Source organism: Miscanthus floridulus, chromosome 8 (genome assembly GCF_019320115.1).
Source record: "Miscanthus floridulus cultivar M001 chromosome 8, ASM1932011v1, whole genome shotgun sequence".
Lineage (NCBI taxonomy): Eukaryota > Viridiplantae > Streptophyta > Magnoliopsida > Poales > Poaceae > Miscanthus > Miscanthus floridulus.
In genome coordinates, this window is record NC_089587.1 from 140,058,628 (window position 1) to 140,086,158 (window position 27,531).

A 27,531-nucleotide genomic window follows, 5' to 3' on the forward strand; every position below is an offset into this window, starting at 1 on the left:
AACACTGATGTTTACAAAGCACCAACTGCTTTATCACATCATGCTCATTTGCAAATGACTACTGAGCGTCATACGCTATTTCTTCACCGCTGATTTTTCTCCATAATTTATTATTTTGTACATCATGTACTACCATTCTATGTATTTATATTGCAGGGATCTCGAGCTATGCTCGGGGACTTCGTCATTTACTTCTCGATTTGCGCTCGGGGACTGGCGCACCACTCTCCGACCATAGTTTGGACTTTGCCGCTCGCCCCTCGACCTGTGCTCAGGGACTGCCTCGACCACTCTCCGACCATAGCTCGGGGACTTCGCGTCTCAACTACATGCGACTGGCGACTCGCATACAGTTGGGATATTTTTTTCTCATTTAGACCTTGCTACAAGGCTCATACCTCGCCTTCTAGCAAGCTCGGGGACTACATCGGTTCGATGCACCTAATGGTCCATGTTGTATCTAATTAACAAGACTTTTTTAGACCCTAGCACCATGTGCCTACGTCACCTACTACCAGGCTCAGAGACTAAGTGGGCACACTTCACTTTGCGGTGAATGTGCTCGTTCTGATGGTTCAAACGCCTCTAATTCTACAAGGACGACCGTGTTTCTTTTTGACTCAGAGTCAAAGTGGGTAGACTTCGAGGGAAATATTTTTCAAATTTTATCTTGAGCCCCTTACATCCTTCTACAAGCTCAAGATGGTGCTACTCGAAGGATACAAGGCGCTCGGGGACTAGCTGTGGGGGAATAGACCCCCTATACCCTCATGGGTATACATGGGCCGCACCACCGGAAGTGGCCCAGCCCGCAAGATGAAGACGTGTGGAGCACGACGCTATATTGTAATTGTACCAAATTGGATACTTTACTTGTAACCTTGTCCCTTCGCAGTATATAAGGAGGGGCAGGGGTCCCCTAGAGGACAGATCATACAGATCAATCCAAATCAATACAAATAACAGAGCACTGGACGTAGGGTTTTACGCTACATAGGCGGCCTGAACCTGTATAAATCTTGTGTCTTGTGTCTCTGTAACCATTTGGTTCCTGATTACGCGCATCTCTACCGATAATCTACCACCATGGGCACCCCCTCGGTGGACTGCCGACCATATTTCGTCGACACCCTTCCTATCATACTTCATTTACCCCCTTACACTAGTTGCTGCTAAGTTGAGGTAGATACAAGGATCTCTATTTTATTATCATCTCTAGCTATTGCTTTCCCTTGGGATAAAATAATTACGATACCTTGGAATACTCCCAGGTGAAGTGCTACAGCGGTATATTCTATGCGCTTGCAGAATTATCCAATAGACATAAGAAATACCAACAAGCATTTCTGGCGCCGTTGCCGGGGAAAGCATAGCCTAGAAATTTTAATAAGATCGAATCCGGAGTCTACCATCAATTTAGTTGCCAATTAGTTGTAGGGGCTTACCCCTGCCTCTGTTTCTCTTTATTGTGAAGCAAGGCATTGCATGAGTGAGTTCCAGTTTCGAGCAACAACACTAGAAAATCCTGAGAGCTTCCGAAGGAACTCTAGACGTCGTCTAGTTTCCCCTCAGAAGTCTAGCTTACTCTTGGAATCACTCAAGGAGGGAGGCCCTGCACCAACATCCAGCTCGGCCATGGCTCATCAACCGATTTCTGACTTTTTGGCTTTGTCGGGTACTCACATGGCCACGGGACCAATGGTCGACTTGGGGGATGCCCAGTTTGAGCTCAAGCCAGCACTCATCCATATGGTGCAAGCCAATCCATTCTATGGGAAGCCCCATGAGGATGCAAATGCACATCTCCAACACTTCGTGGAGATATGTGGCACCTTTGCCATCAAAGGAGTCACAGCAGACGCCATCCGTCGTCGCCTTTTCCCATTCTCCTTGCTTGGGAAGGAAAAGCAATGGTTCTATGCTCATCCCGATGACGTCAACTCTTGGGAGAGCTGTGCTAATGCATTTCTTAAGAAATTTTTCCTGATGGGCAAAACCAATGCTCTTAGAGGAAAGATTTCAAGTTTCCAACAATAGGCAGACGAGACGATTCCCGAAGCATGGGAACATCTCCAGGAGTACATTCAGGAATGTCCCCATCATGGAATTAAGGAATGGCTCCTGATTCAAGGTTTCTACCATGGGCTAACCCATACAACCCGTAGTCTCCTTGATGCTACTGCAAGAGGAGCGTTCACTTCACTCAATGTCACACAAGCCAAGAATCTGATCGAGAAGATGGTGACAAATCAAGGGTGGAATGAAGAACGACTCCAACCTAAGAAGAGAGGCATGCATGCCATTCATGAGGTAGATGCTATCTCTGAAAAGATGGACTTTCTCTTGAAGAAACTTGAGGAACGTGCAAACATCAAGAAGGATCGAGAAGCCATCCAACACTACGCCTCTACACGTACCAATCAATAGAACGAAGGTTGTAGTAGACATCATGAGGAGGTGCACGCCGTCTACAACAACACAAGTCGCCCTCAACAAAATAAATGGACGTCACACTCCAAATTTCAAGGTAATGAAAGCTTTGGTTCTAGTAATTTCAAAAGCAATCAGCTTTCATTAAAAGATCTTGTCATAAATCAAGCTAAAATAAATGAAAGCATGAATAAAAGGCTGATAGCTAATGACAAGGCTCTTGCAACATTAAATGCTAAGATGGATAATCTTGCTTCTTCTGTTAAGGATCAATTGAGCTTCAATAAAATGCTAGAATCTTAGTTAGCTCAACTTGCTGCTTCTGTTCCATCTTTTGATCCAACTAAAAATTCTTGCAAACCTGGAAATGTTTTAAATATAAATGCGGTAACCACGAGGGGAGGTAAGTCCACTCGCGATCCACCACATCCTAACATGATAGGAAAACCCGCAAGAAAAGACAAGGAACATGAGACTGAAGAAGAAGAGCTGCCATCTCAAGAAATCAACGTCAAGTTCCACGGAAAGACAGCGCCACACGAGTTCTACGACACCAACGTACTGCCATTTCCAAAACCAAGGAAACAATCCACCGATGAACAATTCGGGAAATTTGTTGAGGTAATCCGTCAATTATATGTCCATGTTCCATTACTTGATGCAATGCAGGTTCCTACCTATGCCAAGTACCTATGAGACATCCTCAACAACAAACGCCCATTGCCAACAGCGGAAGTCGTCAAACTGACGAAAGAGTGTAGCATTGCTATACTAAATCAACTGCCGCTCAAGAAGAAGGACCCTGGGTGTCCCACCATTGACTGCTCCATCGGGACACAATACTTCGAGCATGCACTGTGCGACTTGGGAGCAAGCGTCAGTGTCATGCCAAAGGTAGTATTCGATAAACTCAATCACACTATTTTGTCCCCTACATCAATATGTCTGTAGCTAGCGGATCAGTCAGTCCGTTATCCGGCGGGGATAGCTGAGAACATCCCCGTCAAGATACGCGACTTTTTCGTCCCCGTGGATTTCATGGTACTGGACATGGAGGTAGACAAGCGAACTCCACTCATCCTCGGAAGACCGTTCCTCAGCACCGCCAACGCACACATTGACGTGGGAGCAGGAGAAATACAATTCACGATCAACGGGACTCAGGAGAAATTCCACTTCAGGCCAAAGTTTGGGCAATGCTCAAATATCATGATGGAACAACCGGCACAAGGAAAAGGTTCTGTTCCAAGGACCTAATGGTAAAATATCTTCACCCAGGTAAGTAAGCTAGAACTTTTTCACTTATTTGTACTTAGTATTTCTATCAAATAAATTCTACCATTTATTTCTACTTAATCCAATTTCGACTTTGATTAGCTTAGACTTAATAAAACATAGGGCTTATCTTGATACAACATTTTGGTGCTGGTTGGGCTCCCACGTGGGGTCGGCTGACCCCACCATGGTGCCTCCCACCAGCCACCTTGCTCTGATCCTCTTGCTTTCCATGTTCAATAATCAACAAAAACATGACAAAGGAAAAAAGAGCTAGTTCGTAGGGTAGGTGATCCTTATATGATCCATACATGACAGCTTTTGGCCTTTGCAAAATTTTCTTCTGCACCCATCCAACACCTCTGGTCACTAGAGATATAGAGCACTGAGCAGCACCTCAGTTAGGGGTCAGGGTAGGGTCAGCCGACTGGCCTAGGGACCCTTTCCCCTCCCATCTTGTTGTGCATGCTAATGCTAAGTATTAGAAGAGAGTTTAGGAGGAAATCTTGTTAAATTGAGGTACTTTGGTGGTCGACCATACCTCCATAGAAGGTTAACTCCATCATCCTCCTTCTCTCTCTCTTCCTCTAATAACTCATGGCAAGATAATCTTTCCAAGAACCAGCTAAATACATGCAAAGGTGGCCACTCCAAGACCCACCATGCATTTGTCTTCTTGCTACACATGATCAAGTTGCATGAGAGAATCCCTGCCAAAGCAAAAGAATAGGAGCCTAGGAGGGTAGAGTAATGAGCTCATGACACATACATCCAATCCTTGTCTCTCACTCATTCTCCCGTAGATTCCATCCATGCAAGTTTAACAACCATCCTTTGCTAATCATGAAAGAAGTTTTTTTTCCTAAGCTTAATTCTTGAGCCAAAGACACATGATCAAGGCAAACTCCTCCCGTAAAATATTCATGAGCAAGTAGCCAACCAGCCTTGGGTCATGTCTTGCCTCCTCTTTTCTCTTCCACTCCATCATACTCTCCTTTATGCCATTCTCTAAGCAAGCATCCAAAGCAAGGAGTGAGAGGTGAAAACTCTGCACATGTGAGTGCACCACCAGGCAAGGAATCTAGCCACCAGACTCACACCTTTGTCACTTTGCAATTAGAGGAGAGAGAGGGGTCGGTCGACTATAGCTAGGACCCCCCAGCACTTCTCCTTCCTCTGGCTTCTTATTCACATGCAGAGGAGCTCATTCCCACATTCCAAAACCTCCATAGAATTTCGACACTCAAATCCTCTCTCTCTCTCTCTCTCTCAAGTTTTAGCCTTGTTAAGCTTTCGTTTAATTATTTTCTTTCATCCCTAAAAGAAACCCAAAAATATTTTCAGTTTTTTAGTAGTATATTTTAAGCTTGTTCAACCATCCAAGGAGCACGAAGCAAGACACAAGGTAATTAAGAGCTGAGCAACTAATGCTAATCCTTGGTCCTAGTTGCCTTTGTCTTCTCGTAAGTGTGCAGACATGAAGAATCCACTCAAGACCGCAGCCAGGAAGGCACGATCACTCTTAAGTGGGAGCGCATCTAGCTCACATGGAAGAGGATCGTAGCATGACACTGAGCTACGTACTTCACAAGACACCGAGTTGCGGGGTTCGTCATCACAAGACGAGCAAGTCTCCGGGGCAACCTTGCCCACGACAAGTCCAGAGAGGTACACGGGCTATGAGTATCATCAAGAGCCAGTACATGAAGAACAAGACGAAGATAATCAGCCCCAGAAAATACAAGATCAAGAGACGAGGTTATGGCTCACTCTCGCCGAGCTTGTCACTCTCGTGAAAATCCGCTACCGGGTCTTCGAACATACCAAGGTATTTGATCCTCAACTCCTCGAACGCACAGGTATGGATGAGGAGTTCCTTACTGTTTTTGGTGCCATAGGGTGGGAAGAATTCTGGGATCTCACTAATTATCCGGGTAGCAGGCTTCTCACTTTAGAATTTTTAAGCACTGTCCAAACCTCTAGAGAAAATATTTACTTCCGTATGCTTAATCAAGAATACACCATGGAATGGGAACATTTTAGTGGAATCCTTTGGTTTGTTAATTGCTCTGTAAATCTTGAACATGCTACACGTGCATTCCATAAACCTGAATTTTAGCATGAGATCACTGGAATAAATAATTGTGATGAACCACGCACTAGTCACATTTGCAATCCTACTTTACGCTTCATGCATCGTTGGATAGGGGACACTTTATTCCCTAGAGATGATATACGTATTGTTAGGAATGTTGATATGAGATTATTGTTTGCCATGGTACATAAAATTCGCGTATCACCTGTAAAAGCCATGGTAGACCACTGGATGACAGCACACACTAGAGTGGGGTCCTTTGACTTTACCTCAATAATCACCATGTTTTGCATGAACCTTGAGTTGCTTAACGGGTATAGAAATTTTATCACTACATCCAGAACAATTCTGTCCTTCTACTATTTTAATCAAGGTCATATAATTGCGGGTGGCCCCAACGGAACAATTGAGTTTAAGTTTCGTGATTCTTCTAGACTAACCTTGCCATGCGAACAATTAAAATTATATGGGGGCCACCCATTAATACCTGATTTGGGAAGACTAGGAGGACGTAGGAGTTTTGCGGGTCCAGTGACACGTGGCAGAGCAAGACAGCAGGAAGCAGACAGTGATGATGAAGGAACTTCCAGTGCCATGCAGATTTCCAGTTCCAGTGGGAGGCGCCATTCAAGGAGTGCCAGATTTTCTTTGTCTTCCTCGCAGGAAACAGGGCGCCAGGTGAACCGTCATGACACGGATTTACTCATCAACCGCTTTGGTGAGATACGACTTGGGCATGAGGCCCTCCACAACATCACAGTCCAAAACCAACAACGCATCCAGGCCATCCATGAGCACAGTGCCAGACAGTGGGCAAGATTCTATGCCCAACAGGGAATTCCACCACCACAATATCCACCACAGCATGCTCCACAGTATCCACCGCACTGCCCGCCACCCGCACCATGAAAAGGACAAGCTTGGGGGAGATTCTCTCCCCCACTCAGGTAAGTATTTCTCCCTTTGTAATTTATTTTCGTTAATTTAATCATTGTCTTAAGCATTAAAAAAAGAAAAAAATGAATATAATAAAAAGACAAAAAATATTTCCTTTTGCTTATTTATGCTTCATGTATAATTATCTCTCTCATAGAAATGATGAATAGTTGCTCTAGTGCTTAGTTTACAGCTTGATATCTCTCTAAGTATAGATTACTTGCCTCACATAAAACCATCATGAACCTGAAAACTTTGTGGGTTGCAAGTGCTATAACTAAGTCTAAGTTGTTGTGAGATATGATATAGTGAGACAAGAGCTGCTATAATATTATTCCAAGCATGTATGATTATCGGAGATTTATTTTTAAGAAAATGCTAAAATCTTATTGTTCCTCAATGTTGATAAATTCCTACCAAAGCCATATATGTTCTTACATGTTCTAGACTTACCACATAGGCTACTCACTTTGTATTGAGTTTTGTCAAGTCTTGTTGACCCTTGTTGAGAGACTTATCATGCTCCCAAGATCAAGATCACGTACACACTACATATATATGATGCTTCTACACTGGAAGTATGCAGAAATATGCTATCCATTTCCACCATATAAATGCTCCATGCTTTAAGTTGTAGAATCTCTCTAAATATGATTTAGCAAATGAGACACAAAAGGCTATGCAAAAATAAAGAAAAAAAATATTTGGACAAATGAAGGTCCATAGTATTAAAAGAAAAGAAAAAGAAAAATGTCAGCACATGAAGGCTCATAGAAAAAGAAAATGATAGCCATGTCTCAAAATAATATAGTAGAGAGAGATCATATCAAATAAAGGAGCATTTTTATCCCATCATATTTTCACACACTTGCACATCTTGATCTAAGAGTATGACACTTCTCTCCTCGGATCCGGGATTTGGCTTAGCAACATATGCAAGGTAAGTATGCTACATTCCTGTACTCCTACCTTAAGCTCCACATAAGCCCCATGAAGGACTATGGTAATATGGGTGAGTTTACTTAGCCAAATTTTTCATTCAAAGAGAAGAATTTTGTTGTACACATGGTACCCTTGAAATGTGAAACATTGTAGCAACTCCTGATCCATAAAAGCTAAGTCTAATTATTTGCTAGGGACTAGCAAAGGTTAAGCTTGGGGGATGTTATTGACGGTACAAATGATATAAAATTACATACTCAAAACACCGTCAACAGCACCATAATCAAAGGAAGAATGACAAGGCATGATTATATTTTATCAATAATTGGTTCTACTTGTACTCTTAAGTATTTTTATGCAGGAGATAGCAATATGGAAGAAAGTGGGCCCCTGGAACCCCCAAAGTGGGGTCGGCCGACTGCCCTTTGGGTGGTCCAGGGCCCACTGACTAGGCATGATCTATGTGAAGTGCTCCAAAGCCAATTTCCGCCCTCAGATCAAGATTGTGTTTTCATTCAATGGTGGAAGATGCTCATACATGGATCCATAGGCCCATATCAAAGAAACCGACATGATCAAAACTTAACCAAAGCAAGAATCACACTCCATGACATGTGGGACAACATCTAGAAGCAACAGAGGGGGGCCCACCTGTCATAGGGGGGTCGGCCGACCCCCTGGTACCTCTAGGTGGCTAGCTTTGCTCCACCGCCTCTCTGCATGCCTCCATGCATGGTGATCAATCCAAGACGTCCATTTGAGTCGGTTTCAATGACAGTTTATCCAAGGGTGGAGAGATGGGAAGCACACGGATCGCTGACGTGGCACCCCCTCTACCTCCTCTATAAATAGAGGCCGCCTCCACCCTCTCAAGGCATGGTTCATTCAAGTACAAGTGAAGATTAGTGTAGTTCCACTCTCTTAGTAGTAGTACTAGTCTAGTGTGGGAGTTAGAGTTGAGTCGAGCTAGCTCAGGGTTTCCGTAGTCGTCTGCTGAAAAGTCTGGTATAGCTCTTGTATCTTTCCTTTCCTGTAAGACTTTACTTATTTAATATATATCATTCTTCCTCTACTTTACTAAGTCTTTACTTTGTGCAATATTGTTCTTGCAATAGTATTGTTGTGACTTATTCTTATCTTATAGTTGCTTATATTAGATTGTTCTCCTATAACCAACTCTTGTATGCGATCATCGCCTTTCATAGGGTGCTCTAGTTGCCTTGTATACACAATTAGAGTAGTAAGAAATAGTGTAAGCGAGGTGCTTAGGCTAGATCTTACCTTTGGTTATCGCTTGCTGCACGGATTGTTTGTGGGCGCTAGCAGGTGGTGATAGCCCTGTATGGTCTTTAGAGTCTCACCACGTGTTGTTAGGCAAGTTCTTAAAAGATAAGGCCCCAATAATAGGATAGCCTCTTTAGCAAGGGTTATATCCCTTGCTTTCTCGACTATCGCCTAGCATACAAGTAGTAAGGTAGCTTTCTATATATCTGGTTCAACTATCTGTTAAGTTAAGATCACAGGAGTAGAGTTTGAATCCCAGGAAACCTTTCTCACTCGTTGTCCTCCCACCTAGCTGTACTCTACTAGTTATCTCATTTGTTTCTTCTTGAATCATCCCCTTCCTATCATACTTCGTTTACCCCCTTACACTAGTTGCTGCTAAGTTGAGGTAGATACAAGGATCTCTATTTTATTATCATCTCTAGCTATCGCTTTCCCTTGGAATAAAATAAATACGATACCTTGGAATACTCCCAGGTGAAGTGCTACAGTAGTATATTTTGTGCACTTGCGGAATTATCCAATAGATATAAGAAATACCAACACTAGCGAGGCTGTCGACCTTAGCCTCTAGCTTCTTGCGTTTTTCAGCAGTTGTGTCTAATCTTTCATTGGTCTTAATGAGCGTATTAGTCAAAAGACGATGGCTAGCTTCTACCGATCTAATGATCTTCTTTAATTCCTCTATCTCATTCTTCAGATCTGCGTTGGTGACTCGCTGACGACGGAGAAGCTGCTTCAGGACGTCCTTCGGCGGGAGGAATCTAACTTTGGAAGGATGGATGCGAACTCCATCAAAAGATGGACGAGGCTTCTCCATGGTGTATTTGGTGCAGAGGACTTGTCCCAGCTTGTCCAGCTTCACTCCCGTGCATGTCTCATTGGGCTTGGGCAGCAACAGCTTGACGTTGCTCGGTAGCTTGATGATCGGGCCCTTCGGCGGAGCATCTTCAAGGAGTAGACGTTCCGACGGCGCGGGAAGAGCAGGATGACGAACTTAGGCGTAGAAGGACTGCCCATAGGTCCGAGGATGCTTTCTTGGAGGGATGGCAGCAAGAGGGACATCGTCTTCGACAGGCACGATGTCTAAGCAAGGCTCTTCTACGATAGGCTGGTTGAGGTCGATCCCAAAGGGAACGAGTTGCTTGTTGTCGGCCATGGGAATTGGAAGAATGGAGAGCTCTACGCTGGAGGAGAGGAAGACTTGAGGGAATGAGATAGAATGCCAGTAGGGGATTTGTTTATATAGCGGTCAGCGGCTTGCGATAGGGGTCAAAATCTTATCCCGAATGATCTCCGCGTCGAAAAATGATCGAATCTATCAAAAATATCCATTTTCTGGAAGGTTCCGGCGGAAGGATCGCGAAGCGAAAAGGCGGCGACGAGGCGGTGCTAGGGGGTTCGGCTAAACCCTAGCCCAGTTCGGCCGAATTGGGCCGGGCTCCTCTCGTGGGCCCCTTTTTCATGGTGTTTTCTCGTGACATTTTGACTCCTAAAAACTTACCCACGCACCCCGAATAAAGAATTAAAAATAAAAAGGCCCGAAACTAGGTAGAGGGAAGAATTCCACCTCGTCCAAAAATTCGGGACCTTTTATGGGCTCTAAAAATATTTTAAGGCGTTGACCATTTACCTTGAATAACGTACCTTCATCATCTTGAAGTGTTACCGCTCCATGTGACGAGGCATTGATCACCGTGAATGGTCCTTCCCACTTGCTTCATAGTTTTCCATGCCTGAATAATTTAACCCTGGAATTAAAAAGTAATACCTCATCTCCGGGGGCAAAGCTCTTCTTCTTGATTCTCTTGTCATGCCACCTTTTTGTTCTCTCCTTGTAGATCTTGGAGTTGTGATATGCTTTTTCTCGCCATTCATCTAGTTCAGAGAGTTGCATCATTCTTTTTATTCCAGAGGCTTCTAAATCCATGTTCCATCTCTTGATTGCCCAGTGAGCCTTGAATTCTAGCTCAACAGGCAAGTGACAGGTCTTCCCATAGACAAGTTGATAAGGTGACATCTCGATCAGCGTTTTATAAGCAGTTCAGTACACCCAAAGTGCATCGGGTAGTTTATCCTTCCACTTTGTTCCCATCTCATTGACCGTTTTCTGAAGAATATTCTTGATTTATTTATTTGATGTCTCTGTCTGGCCACTTGTCTGAGGATGATATGTAGTGGCAATGTTGTGATGGATTTTATGTTTTGACAAGTACTGCTGAAAGCCCTTGTCAATGAAGTGTGATCCTCCATCACTAATCTCCATCCTTAGAATACCAAACCTTGGAAATATTATCTCTTCAAACATCCTCTTGGAGTGTCTAGCATCAGCAGCTTTGCATGGCATGGCTTCAACCCATTTAGAGACATAGTCAACTACCACCAGGATATACTCGTAGCTTTTTGACTTTGGGAATAGTCCCATATAGTCAATACCCCAGACATCGAAGAGCTCGATCTGAAGGTTGTTAGTGAGTGGCATTGCATCCCTTGAGTTGATGTTTTCGTGTTTCTGACATGCTCTACATCTCCTGATGAAATCTTTTGTATCTTCATACATGGTTGGCCAGAAGAATCCACTTTGCTAGATTTTTGCATGAGTTCGAAATACTCCATAATGACCTCCATATGGTGATGAGTGGCATCTTTCTATAATCTAAATTCCTTCTTCCGTGGGTACACATCTTCTAAGTAGTCCATCTGAACATACTCTGAAGAGGTACGGTTCATCCCATATGTGGCGACGACTCTCATGAATGAGCTTTCTTTTGTCCTCCCCTGGTGGTACATATCCTGCAACCATAAAATTAATAATATTTGCGTACCAGGGGTCGGCTCGACTGATACGGTAGAGTGTGTCATCCCGTAGCGAATCATTGATAGGTAGTTCCTGTGGATTCTCAAAATGCATTCTAGACAAGTGATCGGTAACAGAATTTTCTACTCCTTTTTTATCTTTTATTTCTAAGTCAAATTGTTGGAGCAGCAAAATCCATCTTATCAAGAGTGGTTTAGCATCTTTCTTAGTGAGAAAATATTTAAGAGCAGCATGATCAGTGTAAACAATTACTTTAGCTCCCACTAAGGTAAGATCTAAATTTATTAATAGCAAAAACAACAGCCAGGAGTTCTTTTTCAGTTGTTGCATAATTAAGTTGTGGTCCTGTCAAAGTTTTACTAGCATAAGCAATTGCATGGTGCTTTTTATCCTTAGTTTGTCCTAAAACTACCCCCACAGGGTAATCACTAGCATCACACATTAATTTAAAAGTTAGTGACCAATCAGGGGGTTGAATGATTAGTGCAGAGATAAGTACTTTCTTAAGAATATTAAAAGATTGCAAACATGCATCATCAAAATTAAAGGGAACATCTTTAGCCAAAAGACTAGTAAGTGGTCTAGCAATATGTGAAAAGTTTTGAATAAATTAGCGATAAAAACCAGCATGGCCAAGAAAACTTCTAATCCTTTTTATATTTACAGGTGGAGGTAGTTGTTCAATTACTACAATTTTTAGCCCTGTCTACCTCAATTCCTCTATCAGACACTAGGTGTCCTAGCACTATGCCTTCTCTAACCATGAAATGACATTTTCCCCAATTAAGGACTAAGTGCTTTTCTCTACATCTTTGCAAAACCTTGTCTAAATTTTCAAGGCAATCATCAAAAAATTTTCCATAAACAGAAAAGTCATCCATGAAAACTTTCATGATTTTTCAATCATATCAGAAAACATAGACATCATACATCTTTGAAAAAAAGCTGGTGCATTACACAGTCCAAAAGACATTCTTCGATAAGCATAAGTTATGTATGGACATGTAAAAGTGGTTTTGTTTTGATCATCAGGATGGATTGGGATTTGGTGATAACCAGAGTACCCATCAAGAAAGCAAAAGAAAGAGTGATTTGCAAGTCGCTCTAACATTTTATCAATGAAAGGCAACGGAAAATGATCCTTCTTTGTTGCCTTATTAAGCTTTCTATAATTTATGCACATACGCCATCCTGTGACAGTTCTTTGTGGAATTAATTCATTCTTTTCATTTTTGACAACAGTCATGTCTCTCTTTTTAGGCACAACTTGAACAGGGCTCACCCACTCACTATGCGGCACAGGATAAATAATCCCGGCGTGCAACAGTTTCAAGACTTCTTTCTTAACAATCTCCCTCATCGTATTATTAAGCCTACACTGAGGTTCTCTAGATGGTGTGATATTTGGATCCGTAGGAATGCGATGGGTGCAAAGAGCAGGACTGATTCCTTTTAGGTCTTGGAGTGAATAGCCAAAAGCAGATTTATGCTTTTCTAGGACAGTTAAGAGGCGGAGAGTTTCTTCCTGAGTGAGTTTATCATTAATGGTCACAGGAGACTCTGGATCATTATTCAGAAAAGCATATCTAAGACCGGCAGGCGAAGGCTTAAGCTCAATTGGAGGTCTAGGTGGCTCTAGCAATTTCTCGAGAGGTTCGGGATCTAAAGGTTCATCATCTTCCTCTTCGATGAAAAAGTTAGCATCTTTCTCTAGATCAGGTTCTAGGGAATGTTCAAGGAATGCTACCTTGTCCTCAACAATTGAATCAGACTCAAGACTTGGCTCTGTCTTAGCATTTAAAGAATGAGAAATGGACAGGGGAATTTTAAAGTTTTTCCCAAGTTGAATATTTATTTTCCCTATCTTTCCTTCATGAAGAAGCCCTTCAATCGGTTGTCCTATCAACACATCAAACTCCATGATATCAAAAATATAAAAGCTCAAATGTACCATGGTGTTTTTCACGTGGATTGGAAGCACATAAAGAATTTCCAAACTAGGAATGATGTGTCCTGAAGGGCTTTTTAATAATTTAGTTGTTGGGGTCAATAGCATGTGCGTTAATAAATCATGAGCAATTGATGCAGACATGATATTAACACCCACAACTGGATTGTAAAGAGCTTGAAAGGGTTCTCTATCAATTTGGCAATGAAGAGAGACAGAAGGTGAATCTAAGCGAATCACATCAAAGGAAAGCTCTGATTCTTCTAGCCACTCATTGCTAATGACAGATACTAGTTCTTTAGTTGTCTTTTTAAGGAAAACTTCCTCAGCAGGGTCTAAAGGAAATAATTGGTGTGATAGTCTCTTAGACTGCTGGGGCTTCCTTATTGAAGAATAATTCGAGGTGTTTCCATATTCGGCAAAAAGATTATCCTCAATATCGACCAAGAAATTAGGAATTGGCATTATCTCCTTTTCCGATGGCTCAATATTTGGGACAGTAGATGTTTGTAATGGCAAAAGTTCAGATTTAGCTGTCTGTGGTTCTTCCTCTAATAGGATCTCTTTTGGAGGTTCTTCAGGTTTGTCAGCTAGGATTTTATCTAGAAGCGCTCTTGCTTTCGTTGGTGAAACGTGCAAGAATGATCCTCTTGAAGCTAAGTTGAGATATTTAGAGGCTTTCTTACTAAGACCCATATAAAAATGTTGTAAAAGAACGTGGTCTTGTAAGGATAGATTTGGACCAAAATTTATAAGAAGGTTAAAACATTCCTAGGATGAGGCCAAAGATTCATTATCAGGAAAGAAGTCCAAGCAAAAGCTAGAACAAAGAGTTCTCCAATCTCCCTCCTTACTCTCTACGGTTAGTTTGTACCAATGTTTAGCTCTTCCATTCAAAGAGAAAGGAAAAGGCTTCCACCTTAAAGTTTCATCTGACATGCCCGCTATGCGAAGGCAGTCACAGGTCTGCTCGAACTCTTGTAGGTGGATATAAAGGTTTTCATCTTCCTTTCCTGAAAAAGATTGGTTCTGGACCATTGCAATCAAGCACGGTCGTAGCTCATAGGCTGGTGTTAGGATAGGCTTTGATGACTGTTTTGGCCTAAGGCTAGCTTCCGTGGGTGCATTATATTGATGGATAGGAATAGAATTAAGAGCATCCATAAGGATGAACACAAAAATGGGTAGAAAAGACTAGGATAAAAACAGAAAAGATAAAAGTATAATACAAGGCTAAGCTAGTTTCAAAGTTACTCTTCAGCAACCGTATCTTCCCCGGCAACAGTGCCAGAAATGCTTGTTGGTATTGGTTATGCACAAGGATAATTCACTAAGAAGATAGGATGATCCGCAAGCGCACGGATAATACCGATGTAGCACTTCACCGGGAGTATTCCAGGTATCGTTATTTATATTTTTACCGCAAGGAAGATAGTGTGACAATAACTAAGTCTTGGCTTAGACCCTTGAGAAACTACAAGGATGTGAGGGAAGGGATATAGAGGATCCAACAGAGGTCTCTACAGATCTAACTCTTGCAAGCTATGATATGATTGTTCCAATGGGGAGATTACTAAGGAAAGACACCAGCAGAGGATGCTTCCCAAAGTAACTAGGTCCTATTGTGCCTACAGACGGGAGGTGGACTATAGAAAAATCAATGAGGCTATAAGTCACCCACACGAATCACCACTGATCCAGAATGCAGGTTGTATCTACGAGCAACCCTAGTCTAAGCGCCACGCTTACACTAGATATTACCACTTCAATCAAGGAGCTACCAAGATTAAAGCACTCAAAAGAGTCATAAACCGGAAGAACAATAATAACAATGTTACTTACTCAAATTAGAAGCGGAATACCAATAAAGCCTCAGGATCAAGCTCCGGACCAGGGAAACTTGAACCCGTAGGTACAGCAATGGCAAAGGCACCGACAGGCCGGCAACTCCACCAAGACTCTACCCTTACTCTATCTCTCTATCTCGGAAGACTAGCCCTAATCTTTGGTAGAAGACTACATAAAAGCTAATCTCTCTTGAAGCTTGACTCTTGATACCTCTAGGGTTTCTAGTTGGAGAGGAGGCTCTAAATTCTACCCTGAATAATGAAGAGGAATGCCCTACCTAGGGGGGAGGGGCTCTAAATTTATAGCCTGGAGGGATGAACCGCAGCCCTTGGATCAAACCGACTCAATGTACGGTGGAGATGCATCCTCAAAGGCGGTGGAACACATGAGAGGAAGCCCCTGGCAAGTGGGACCCACCAGGGTTCGGTCGAAGGAGGGCCTGGTTCGGCCAAACCCTGTCCCTGACAGGTGGGCCCCTCCTTCGGGTGGCTCCCCTCTCATGTCTTCTAGAGTCTTCTAGTGTTGCTCCCGCGATATAATACGTTTTCTAGCTCCGGCTGTGCAATAATCTTGGTTGTTTTCCTGTATAGTCCCTGTAAAACACAGATTCACCAAAACTTATGAAATTCTGTCAGTTTAAATCATATACTAGGTAGGTATTTCATTTTATGCCATTCTCTTGCTTTTAATTGATAATTGAAACTTGTTGATAACTACCATCAACAAGGCCAAAGGTGAAACAGGGTGGAGACAGCGCGCAGCTGAAGCGGGCACGGGGCAAGCAAGCAGAGCTCTGGCGTAGCAGGGAGAGGGAGCGCGTGGGCAAGTGCGGGAAGTGGAAAGCAAGAGTGAGCTCGTACGGGATGGGGGGACTCGTCCGCCACCCCCCCCCCCTTATATAGTAGCCCAAAGGCGGTTCGCCTTCCATCCCCCAATGGTCATCTCCGGTGCGCCGTTTCAAATCAGCAATGCTTCGAGTTCTGTGACCAACGGCTATGTCGCGGGCCAACGGCTAGCTCTTGAGGCCAACGGTCAGGTCAGAATGGGCCAGGGGGGAAGGAGCCGTAGGCCAGCCCCCATATCTCGGGGCGGAGATAGATGCCCTCAAAACAACGACCACGGCCTGGTCACCTCTTGTCTGGACTTTTTGAGTTCACGTCCCGTCCGGCCGGACCGCGGCCTCAAAAGGGGAGAACTGTTATAACATGAGACCACGACCAGGCCTCCGACTGTGTTTTTCGTAGGCATCTCCGCCCTGTTGGTCGGAGGCCGCCCTAGATTGAGGTTAACTTCGTATCAGTCTTGTGTTTGGAGAGGAATTGCTGTATTATGAGATCACAACTAGGCCTCCGACCTTGTTTTTCGCAGGTGTCTCCAACCGTAGGGCGGAGGTCGCCTCAGACTAAAACTTACTGTGTACCAGCTTTGTCTAAATGTTTGCAGGAAACTAAGCGCGGACTCACGTGAGTCACACGGGTGCACGGCCGCGATCTCCGGCTAGCAAGGCGGAGACATTAGCCCGCACCGGTGCCCCCAGGGGCAGAGAAGTCAATGGAGACCTCCGCCACGAACTAGCGGAGGTGGGCCTTAGGGACCTCCGGCGCCGAAGCAAGACGGCCGGAAGCAACTGGCCCACTAGAGGGACAAGGCCCAAGACGGATGTGGCGCCCCAAGTTCTGATGGGCCTCCGGTCGTACAGGCCCATGACGAGAGGACATCGCGTGAAGACAAGGCAAAAATACCCCCAAGGCTGCACAACGGTGATAGAATATTCCTAGAATGTACTGTAGTGGTTGAGGGGTACTATTGTAATCCGTGTGAAACGGTGGTTGAGCCCTATAAATAGGGGGTGATTGTAACTGTTCAGGTTGGTTGGTGAATGAATTGATGAAACCCTAGTTTCCACGTGTCATCTTCCCATTGTTGCATGTTTCTAGCATATTTGTCGAGCCTCCGCCCAAGAGCAGCGCCCTTTGGTCGGAGACCCCTATCACCTCCTTCCTGTCTGAGACCGCAAGTCTCAACACAAAGCAACTCAAGTTTGACAAAAAATTATATAGAGAAACACAAAAGTTTATGATATCAAATTGATATACTATAAAAATATAAGTAGTGAATAATCTAATAATACTTAGTTGGTATCATATATGTTATTATCTTATTATATAAATTTGGTAAAATTTAATAAAAAACTTTAACTCTTTAAGGTTTTTGGAATGACTTATAATTTAGGACGAAAGGAGTAACTAACTAACAGTGTCTATATATAGCTATCTATTTATAGCTAAAGTTGGTAAAGGAGAGCAAGAAGAAACTTCTGTCTCGTGTCATCGTGTGGGCACGTCGTTGTACTGCTTGCTCTGCATGCGCCAGTGCGCCTTACTCTGCAGCTCCTCTCTGCTTCCGTGTGGAGCAGGTCTTGGTAAACATATAGGCCAATATACGCGTCGATTCGCAGAGGCATATATCTCGATGCAGTGCCAAGTCGTCATATGCGTCATGCATGCCAACACTTACACGTATATATATCGTGGATATTGTTCGCGCAGTCGTACCCTAATTCTAGTTGTAGTAGTTGCTGACTTGCTGCATACCGCAACCAGCGTTGCTCACCATCAGCCGGTTCTTCGTCGTCGTCGGCGGCGGCAGAGAAATGGGGGCTTTTCTGTCATCTGTATCCGGCCATGGCCACCCCTCCCACCCCGAGCACTGCGCACGCTTTAATCGCGTCGGCCGCAACGACTCCCCGCCGTCGCCGTGCAGGATGTGCAACCTGAACGTGGAGACCGGCGCGGCGGCCTATCGCTGCTCGGAGCCCGGCTGCGCCGTCGTCCTCCACGACGCCTGCTACCGGCGCCCGACGACGCTCAAGCGCCACTTCGCGCACCCGCGGCACCACCTCACGCTCGGCGCCGACACCCGCGCCTGCCTCTCGTGCAGCCTCTGCGCCAAGCCGCTGGGCACGCCAACCGTCGCCTACAGCTGCGCCCGCAGCAGCACGTGCGCCGGCTTCAGCGCTCACCCGCGCTGCTGCGACCTCCCGAAGAGCATCAGCACGCCGCCGGAGCTGCACGAGCACAACACCAGGTTTGTCCTGCGCCCGCCGTCGTCGGCTGCGGGAGGGAACGGCGGCGGCGAGGTGGCGCGGCCGCGGCGAACATGTCTCAAGTGCGGGAAGACGGCGGCCACGACCGCGGGGCGAAAGAAGGCCGCACCGTGGTCGTACCAGTGCACCAAGTGCGCCGGCAAGGAGTACTGTCTCGCGTGCGTGCTCGGCAACGGCGGTAGCACCGTGCGGTGCTGCTGCTTGCCGTGCTGCGACGTCGACCCTGCAGCCGTGCACTGTGTTGGGCAATTGGCCGGGGTGTTCTTCTGTGGGTTCTTGTCTGGAATGGGATGCCCGGCCACTCAGCTGTACCCCGCCGACATGGAACTTGCTCCCAGATACCGAACGTGATCGTAGAAGTCTAGCAGAAAACTTTATATAGTTCTTGAACAAGCTAGTGTGATTGCAAAATGAATGTTTTTTTCCATCGAAATATTATGCATAATAACTGTATACACCCATATGTGTAAATTTGGTGGACGAGTCACTGTATATATATACCATCTAGTTTTCTGCAATTCAAGAAAGAACCATAAAATTTGTAAGTAAAGTTTGAAGTTTTACTAAAAAAAAAGAGGTAAAGTTTGAAGTATATATATCTACCTAAATTTTTCTAGTATTAGCTACTGATAATAAGTGATAACAAAGCCACTGCTTCTATGTTGGTGGAACCCAATTAGTAATGTTTTCATTCGGAGAACAACATCAATACCGTTATTTTTTTCCTCAGACACAAAAAAAAAAAAAAATTGTGTTTCTCTTTACTCGAAGGAGAACAGTTTGAATACGCAAGCCATAGCCCATATGAACAAACAAAGTTAGGGCACTTACACTGCTATAAGATACTTAATTACCAAGACATACTAGTAGCTAAACAAACAAATCATATATATTTCCAATGTATGGTTTCTTCAAAATAGTTTTTTATCTAATCACTTGTCTTCTCTCTCTTATCCCCTGTCACATTTCTTCCTATCTTCATTATGGACATGCATAGTTTTCTTTAAGAAACCATTACCTTTTTCCTGTTCCTTAATTCTTGTCATCACCATTTTATTTGGTTTGCACCCTAACTAATAGCTATAGAAAAAAAAATCCAAGTTTCTAGGATGAGACTGTGCGCCATAATGCTATTGGATATTTGCATATCATAGAGTAGTTCATTCCAAAGACAAAGGAAGAACACGGCCTAAAGCAACGAAGATGAACAGGATACCGCGTAAGATTTTAATTTCCACACAAGTGTCATTACAACTAGGTATCTTTAATATTCTGTCTCTATATTATTTCATTTTGATTACTATCGCTCCTGTTTTTATATATATTCACACATGTCACATCATGATAGATAAGTTTTACCAACTTTGGATGAAACAATATATAATGGCAAGTTCACAACTAATCATAAGGCGCGTAACCATGGAGACATTCAACCACAACTTGGAAACTTTAGTATCTATTTCTGCTGCATCGATATGCACGGTCTTCTCACATATAGTGGACAAGCAAGTAAACACACTTGGACACAGATGCGGTGTGAGAAGAGATCAATTATATTCCAGCAGAAGTGGCTGACACACATCGACTTTAATTTGGCTGCTTGGCTGGGGTGCATATCTCGTGATCTCTCTCGACTGTCCCTTCATATTCGAAATGGAAATTAATTATGAACAGATTAGTTTGATTTATTTATGCTAGATAAAGATAATATATAAAGACAAACTAATAACGTAGGGTTGTTTGTTGAGAGGAGGCAATGGGGCCGGGATATTAGCAAGTAAGCGGGGTACCAATAAGTGGTGATTAATGTGAGTTTGACCTTGGGCCAAGTAGGGAGGGGCCGGGGTGGTGTGCAGCGTCGTCTTCTTCGACTTTTCGTAGACAGTAACAGCACCAGTACGTGACGCAGTCCACACGTACAGTACATCCTTTCCATGAATTAAGCAGAAGCACGCACGCGGCATCGACGCATGCAGAACGGCTGAACCTGCATGATGAGGAGACTGGGGAGGAGGAGGACAACGACTCATCCAGCAAAAAGTTGCCTTCTGGAGAACTAGTGTGCGCCTACCTTGCCCATCGTCTCGATCGAGTGTGATGCTAGCCATGTTTGTTGCCCGCGTAAGGCTGGACAAAATACTCACGGCTTGCCAACTTGCTCGACTCGTAGCTGGCTCGGCTCGACTCGTTTTAACTTTTTCACGACTATTTTAACGAGCCAGCTCGATCTTGCTCGCAAGTTGCTCACGAGCTGTTGCCTAGCAGCCCATAACCATGAATATAGGTCCATAAGGGAGACCCAGCAAGCAAGCCCATCACTGAGACAACCGGTCAATCCTAGGTCCTTCCATCCATGGCTTGTGAACGTGAGAGTCACGTCCCTTCTCCTTCATCTTTCCATCCATAGAAAAGAAAGATTGCCTTCACCTTCGTCTTTCCATCAATTGATACTTTTGATGAACCTGATATGTATTAATCATGTATAGTTGCATAATGATGAACGTCACCTTCTAGAATTGATGTGGCATCAATTATTATAGACATGGATGTTCTAGTTTTTTTTATAGCTCACGAGCTAAACGAGCCAGCTCGAGCTCGCAAACGAGCCGAGCTGAGCCAGTCCTCGAGCTCGTAATATTAATGAGCCGAGCCGAGCTGGCTCGTTAGCCCTAGCTCGAGCTACACCGAGCCAGGCCGAGCTCTCTCGATATCCAGCCCCATGCCCGCGTTCCTTAATTACAGACTTACAGAGAGGCAGATCCAAATGGAATTGGCGGAATCTATATCCACGCGTACGTCCATTCCTCTCACAAGTCACACAAGAACGACGACCGAGCCCTACCATGCATATATATGTCGATCCACAGCAGATCCCATCTATATATATACATACATACATACCCAACGCTAGCTCTAGCAACCAATTAAGGCCACGCGCGCACAGCTAGCTACGAGAACAACGCCGAGAGATCATCATGGGGGGTTCCCAGTCCGTCTCCCACTTCGCGCACCCTGAGCGCGGCCACCGCTTCAAGCGCGCGGAGAGCAAGGACCTCAGCACCACCAAGGTGACCTGCAGGATGTGCTGGCAAGAAATCAAGCAAGACGGGCGTGCAGCATACCAATGCCAGCACCAGCGGTGCGCGTCCGGCTTCTTCATCCACGACGTCTGCTTCCACCGCCAGCAAACGATCGAGACCCACTGGGCGCACGCCGCGCATCCGAGCCACCCGCTCACCCTCTCCACCACCGGCACCGGGCACCCTGTGCGCGGCGCCGTCTGCACCCTCTCTGCGCCGGAGCCCTGGACCCCCGAGCCTTCGCGTACGTCCGCAGCCGCCGGACCGGCGGCTATGGAGGCCATGACTGCCACGGATTCTCCGCGCACCCAAGCTGCTGCGTCGACGTGTCGCGCAAGCTCATGGTCCCCGACCCGAGTTGCACAAGCATGAGATCACGCTGCTGTCGCCGCCTCACCACCATGATGACGGCCGCCGGCGGCGTCGAAGCACTTGCCTCAACCGTCAATGCCAAAGCGGAACAAGCAGACCCGCGCCATGGTCGTACCAGTGCACCCCGTGCAACGTGCACACCTTTGCCTGCCGTGCCGACTCCAAGGGGAAAGCGAAGGCAATGGCGCCAACAAGAAGCAGCGCGGAAGCAGGTGCGGAAAAGACCTTGCTATTGACACCTTCGCCGGCTCCATGGGGGACGCCATGGGAACGTTTGCCCGTCGATTTACGTGCGCGTGCATAGGAATTCCAACGGTGTAGCGGTAATCAGATATATACATCTTCTGCATCATATCGCGTGTAAATTTGTAATCAGCATCAATTCAATTCAATTATTAATTGGTTCTTACAATTTCTGTGGCTAGCATTATTGTACTAATTGTTCATATATCATCGGTTCAAAAAAAAAAGACAATAACTATTCCTTTTACACAGTATTCTGCCCATGCTGGCCGTTGCAGCACGACCCATGCATGTATATGTCAGTATATCTAAGTATCAAATTGGTGTACAATTGGAATCTCAATGTTTTAGCCCATCTACCTAGGCCTGGTTTAGATCCGAATTTTTTGGCAAAATGGGCACTGTAGCATTTTCGCTGTTATTTGACAAATAGTGTCCAATCATAGTCTAATTAGGCTTAAAAGATTCGTCTCGTGGATTTCGTCTAAACTGTGTAATTAGTTTTATTTTTTATTTATATTTAATACTTCATGCATGCGTCCAAAGATTCGATGTGACGGGGAATCTTAAAAAATTTGGCGTTTTGGGGTGGAACTAAACAGGCCCCTAGATATCTCGTTAATTTTCAAAACCGGCCTGGATCGTGAATTATGTTGTTTTGAAGAATCATGAACCTAGAGACAATCGTAGAATACTTCTGTTGACACCAGATTTTGGTAAAGAAGATTTGTATCTGCGGGTCCAGGTGTCAGACTCAAACAGCCGGTTTTGGGAGGATCGGCTAATATGGAAAGAGATCGACTGAGGAGAAATACGTCAGCAATTGATTCGTATCAAGGTCGAAGAAGCTAAAGACGTGTCGGACTCTCTTAGAAGGGAAAGAGTAGAGTCCACGTTATCTTTTTTCCATATATGTAACCAAGTCGTGTCTAACTATGACTCACTCCGGGCTATAAATAATGAGGCCCCGGCTATTGTAAAAGATTATTCACACAATCAATACAACAACCCTTCGGCTCAGGTCAACCCTTAGGAGTAGGAGTAACGTAGCTTCGGCCGGGTGCCATCCGGTGGGCGCAGGTCAGTTATGCTTTCAATCATGTTTCGAGTACCATCCGGTGGGTGCAGGGCATGCTAGATCATAGCCGTTTCGTTAAGTCGGAACACCGGTTCTTGTTTAAGCTTTGATGTCATCCGGTGGACGTCTCTATATTAAGTTAGATTGAGTGTCATCCAGTGGACGCAGATCTAACCTGGACAAGGGCTAGTTATCGGCTCTATTAGATTTGGCAATCTAGTAGATTCATTAAGTTATCGATATTGTTCATATTTTTAATGTTTTATTTGTTACAACAATATCATTGCCCAATCAAGATTGACAGATTGCTAGCTCCAAATATCATTAAAATCCATTGTTTTGTATGATTATATGCTTATCTCTATCAAAATAGTCGATTCAGGCTTGTATCAGCAAATCTGTTGATCTTGATTGTTACATGTTGTGCATTCGAGCTATTTGTGGTGTCTTGTTATGGCTGCATGGAGACATCCCACTGTCAGGATTATTAGACCAGGTTTGCTTTAATCTTAGATCTATTTACGATTGGACAGATAGATCTCGTTTGTGCTTCATGGACCCTGTATCGGCTAAATAGCCTATCCAGTTATGCTTTTACCCATAACGTGTACGCATGTATCAGTTTAAGACTAATAGACCTATTGAGCATGTTGGACGCAATTTAGCTTGTTTACTATTATGGCTGCATGGAGACACCCCACTGTTAGTAATTAAGCTTCTTTGTCGATCTGATTGTTATTATGGCTGCATGGAGACACCCCACTGTTAGCAATTAGTAACTCAGCATGTTTAGTCGATCCGTTGGCTTTAGATTGGTTATTGTTATGCATGTAGGATTTTATACCCATATCAACTAAGTTAGATCGGCTGATTATTTGTTCTATTTACTGCATATCTGAATAGCCGTTCTAATATTACCATTATCAGCATATGATCTACATTGTTAGGAGTTGACTTTTTAGTCAATTTCCTTTGACTGTCGGCTATCTTATGGCCATATATTTTGGAACTCTGGCAACAAACCGGCAGGTTCCACGATTTGATATTTTCTTTCTCCTTGTCAATTGCAGGGTCAAATTGACTGGCACACCTTAGCTCGTTCTCACCCGATCCGGCTAGTTTGAGGCTTAGGGAATCTCGAAGTCTTTTGCTTCATACGATCCTGCAGGCCTCCCAAGTGTGTTGGCATAGGAGCACATTTTTCTGTCAACACACTTTTTGGCATGCTCGGTGGGACCACAATCGTCAACATGTCTTCTTCCGCCAACGATCAGTCTGCTCAGTCTATTCTCAACATAACTTGGGAAGAACTTCCTGAAGAGACGCGTAAGATGATTACTGAGGCAATGGAGCAATTTCAAGACAAATGCTTATTGTCATATGCTAAAGATCATGAAGGCAAAATATATCAGAGGAATTATTTGCCCAGAGTGCTCCTTGATGGACAATCTGATCCTAATGAAGTTGCTGCTAGGCATTCAATGTATGAGACCATTACCAGAGCTATGAGTGCAACACTTGCAAATCATAATGAAATATTCTTGACAAGTTTGACAAATGCTATGAAGGAAGCTCTGAGTATGGCTGCGACACAACCTAAAGGACCGGCATATCCAAATCATAATATGGGTCCTAAAGTTACGACAAATATTATGTCAGGTAATAGCGGTCAGGCATCAGGAGGAGCATCTGTGCAACAAGGAGGTGCTCAGCAAGGAGGGCAGCACTCTGTGCAACAGCCGATGGTTAACTATGGTACTTGTCAATCGGCTGCAAAATTTGCTCCTGGTTATAAAAAAATCGTCAGGGATTTCAATGCTCCGCCTTATCAAGGAAGAGTTGCACCAGGAGAGCTTCCTCCAAGATATCATTATGTATCTGAATACTATACTTTGGATGCCAATGAAAATCCTGGGTATCAAGGTGCTCCTCAAGGAAGTCAAAACTCTGGACAACAGAACCGGAGCAATTCAAGTGGACAGAATGTTGTGATGAACCAGGTGGATGAGTTGATGAGTCAGGTAACTGAGATGGTGCAAAGGCAATTTGGTTTGAAACCAAAGAATTCAACAATTACCTACAGAAAGCCATATCCATCATGGTATGATCATGTGGTGTTACCTCCACGGTACAGAATGCCTGACTTTGTTAAATTCAATGGAACTGGAACTACATCAACCTTGGAGCATATTAGCCAATATCTGGTACAGCTTGGAGAATTATCTGATGAACCAGCATTCAGAGTACAGTTCTTCCCTCTATCCTTGTCTGGACCTGCTTTCTCATGGTTTGCATCTTTGCCATATGATTCTATTGTGGGATGGGAAGACCTAGAAAACAAATTCCATCAGTACTTCGATTCAGGGGTGGCAAAGAAGAGCATTATAGATTTAGTCGATGTCAGGCAAGGGAACAGTGAATCTAGAAGTCATTATCTCCAGAGGTTCAGAGATGTCAGGAATCAATGCTATTCTTTGACACTTTCAGAGGCAGAGGTGGTCAGTATTGCAATCAGAGGCTTGTTGCCTGTGATTAGAGAAAAGATTGGTATTGATTACCCAAATCTTAGAGCATTGTCTAAGAAATTGGCAAGCATTGATGCACAATACAGGTATACACGCTTCAATAAACCACAAAAGCTGCAAAAGTTGGTCTTGATCCAATTATCCAAGAAATTGATGATGATGGGAGTGAAAGTGAAGAAGAGATTGTCAATGAGGTTGTTGCTGTTGATTGGGCCTGGAAGCATGCAGAGTTTATACCTTGGGCTAAATCTAAGGCAGTTGGTGATAAGGATGATAAAACATATAGTTTTGATATTACTAAAGCCGATAAGATTTTTGATTACCTGTTGGAGCAAGGTCAAATTAAGTTGACAGAGAATCATAAAATACCTTTGGCTGAAGAGCTCAAGAAGAAAAGATATTGCAAATACCATAATTCTACTACTCATCATACCAATGATTGCAGAGTCTTCAGAGATCTTATTCAAAAGGCTATTGAAAAGGGTAGGATAGGACTAGAAAAGAAGAAAGGTAATATGAGTATAGAAGGTCATCCTTTCCCTACAAATATGGCTGCTTCATCCTTTCCAAAAGGAAGTTTTAAAGTACTCACCTCAGACAGAGCTAGGAAGGCTGGGACTATTGATTCCACAAGGCAGATATCGGCTAAAGAGTACCGAGAAATCAAGATGAAGCGTGATTAGCAAAATAGCCGATTTGATCAGCTTGAGACTTCTAAAGCTGGTGAAATGCGTAGACGTCCTACTTCTCGAATCCTGTTGAATAAATGGAAACATCAGCAAGAAAAGGAACAGCTTCGACAAGAAAAAGAGTATCAAGAATGGCTTGAAGAAGAAGAATATAGGCGCCATCGTGATGGGGAAAGGAGGGCGAGAGAACAGAACGAGTATCATTGGAATTATCCTTTCTTCAGACATTGTTGGAATGAAGGTTTAAAGTTGCCTACTCTCAACAACTGCCTAGAGTGCAGTGATCAGTATTGGGAGTATAGGCAAGCTAGGGCCAACCGCTGATCTGTGCATGAACATATAAATCATGGAGGTATGGATCGGCGCTTAAAAATAGAGAGTGTTCATGATCGACTAGGAAAGAGAATTGTTGATCAAGATATGGTTGATCAAGACATGGATGGTTATGAAGAAGAAGAAGAGTATGTTTGGCAAGAGGACCAGTGGTGCCTAGGAGGATTGACTAAAAGTTAGAAGAGAAGGGTTCAACGCCTAAGGAACGATGAGCAACAAGAGGCAAGAAAGAAACCCAAAGTCTAGCAAGTCAAACAAACAGCCAATAAGGGCAAGGGTAAGCTATCGGCTATGATAGGAGCAGCTTTCATGTTACCAGCTGAGTTTAGAGCTACAGGTCAAGAAATTGAAGATTCAGATGATGATGATGTGGCTGTAGCTCAGTGGATCTATCAAGCAGAGAGTGCTACATTTGAAAAGCCGGAAAGATATTTGCATTTAAAAGCTCTTTATCTGAAAGGCTTTATTGATGGAAGGGCAATGACCAAGATGTTAGTGGATGGAGGTGTTGCTGTCAATCTAATGCCTT

The 27,531-nt window shown here is 44.0% G+C and overlaps 1 protein-coding gene and 1 non-coding gene across 2 annotated transcripts; one reads left to right on the plus strand and one right to left on the minus strand.

Moving 5' to 3' along the window:
- Positions 1–2,001: 2,001 nt before the first annotated feature.
- On the minus strand, positions 2,002–2,108 carry LOC136478570 (small nucleolar RNA R71). Its single transcript, XR_010764294.1, has one exon. It is a non-coding gene; the product is annotated as a small nucleolar RNA R71 (small nucleolar RNA).
- A 16,121-nt stretch (positions 2,109–18,229) lies between these two features.
- Positions 18,230–19,033, plus strand: LOC136469938 (uncharacterized). Its single transcript, XM_066467948.1, has one exon. The coding sequence runs from the start codon at positions 18,230–18,232 to the stop codon at positions 19,031–19,033; it is 804 nt and encodes a 267-aa protein (XP_066324045.1).
- Positions 19,034–27,531: the final 8,498 nt, after the last annotated feature.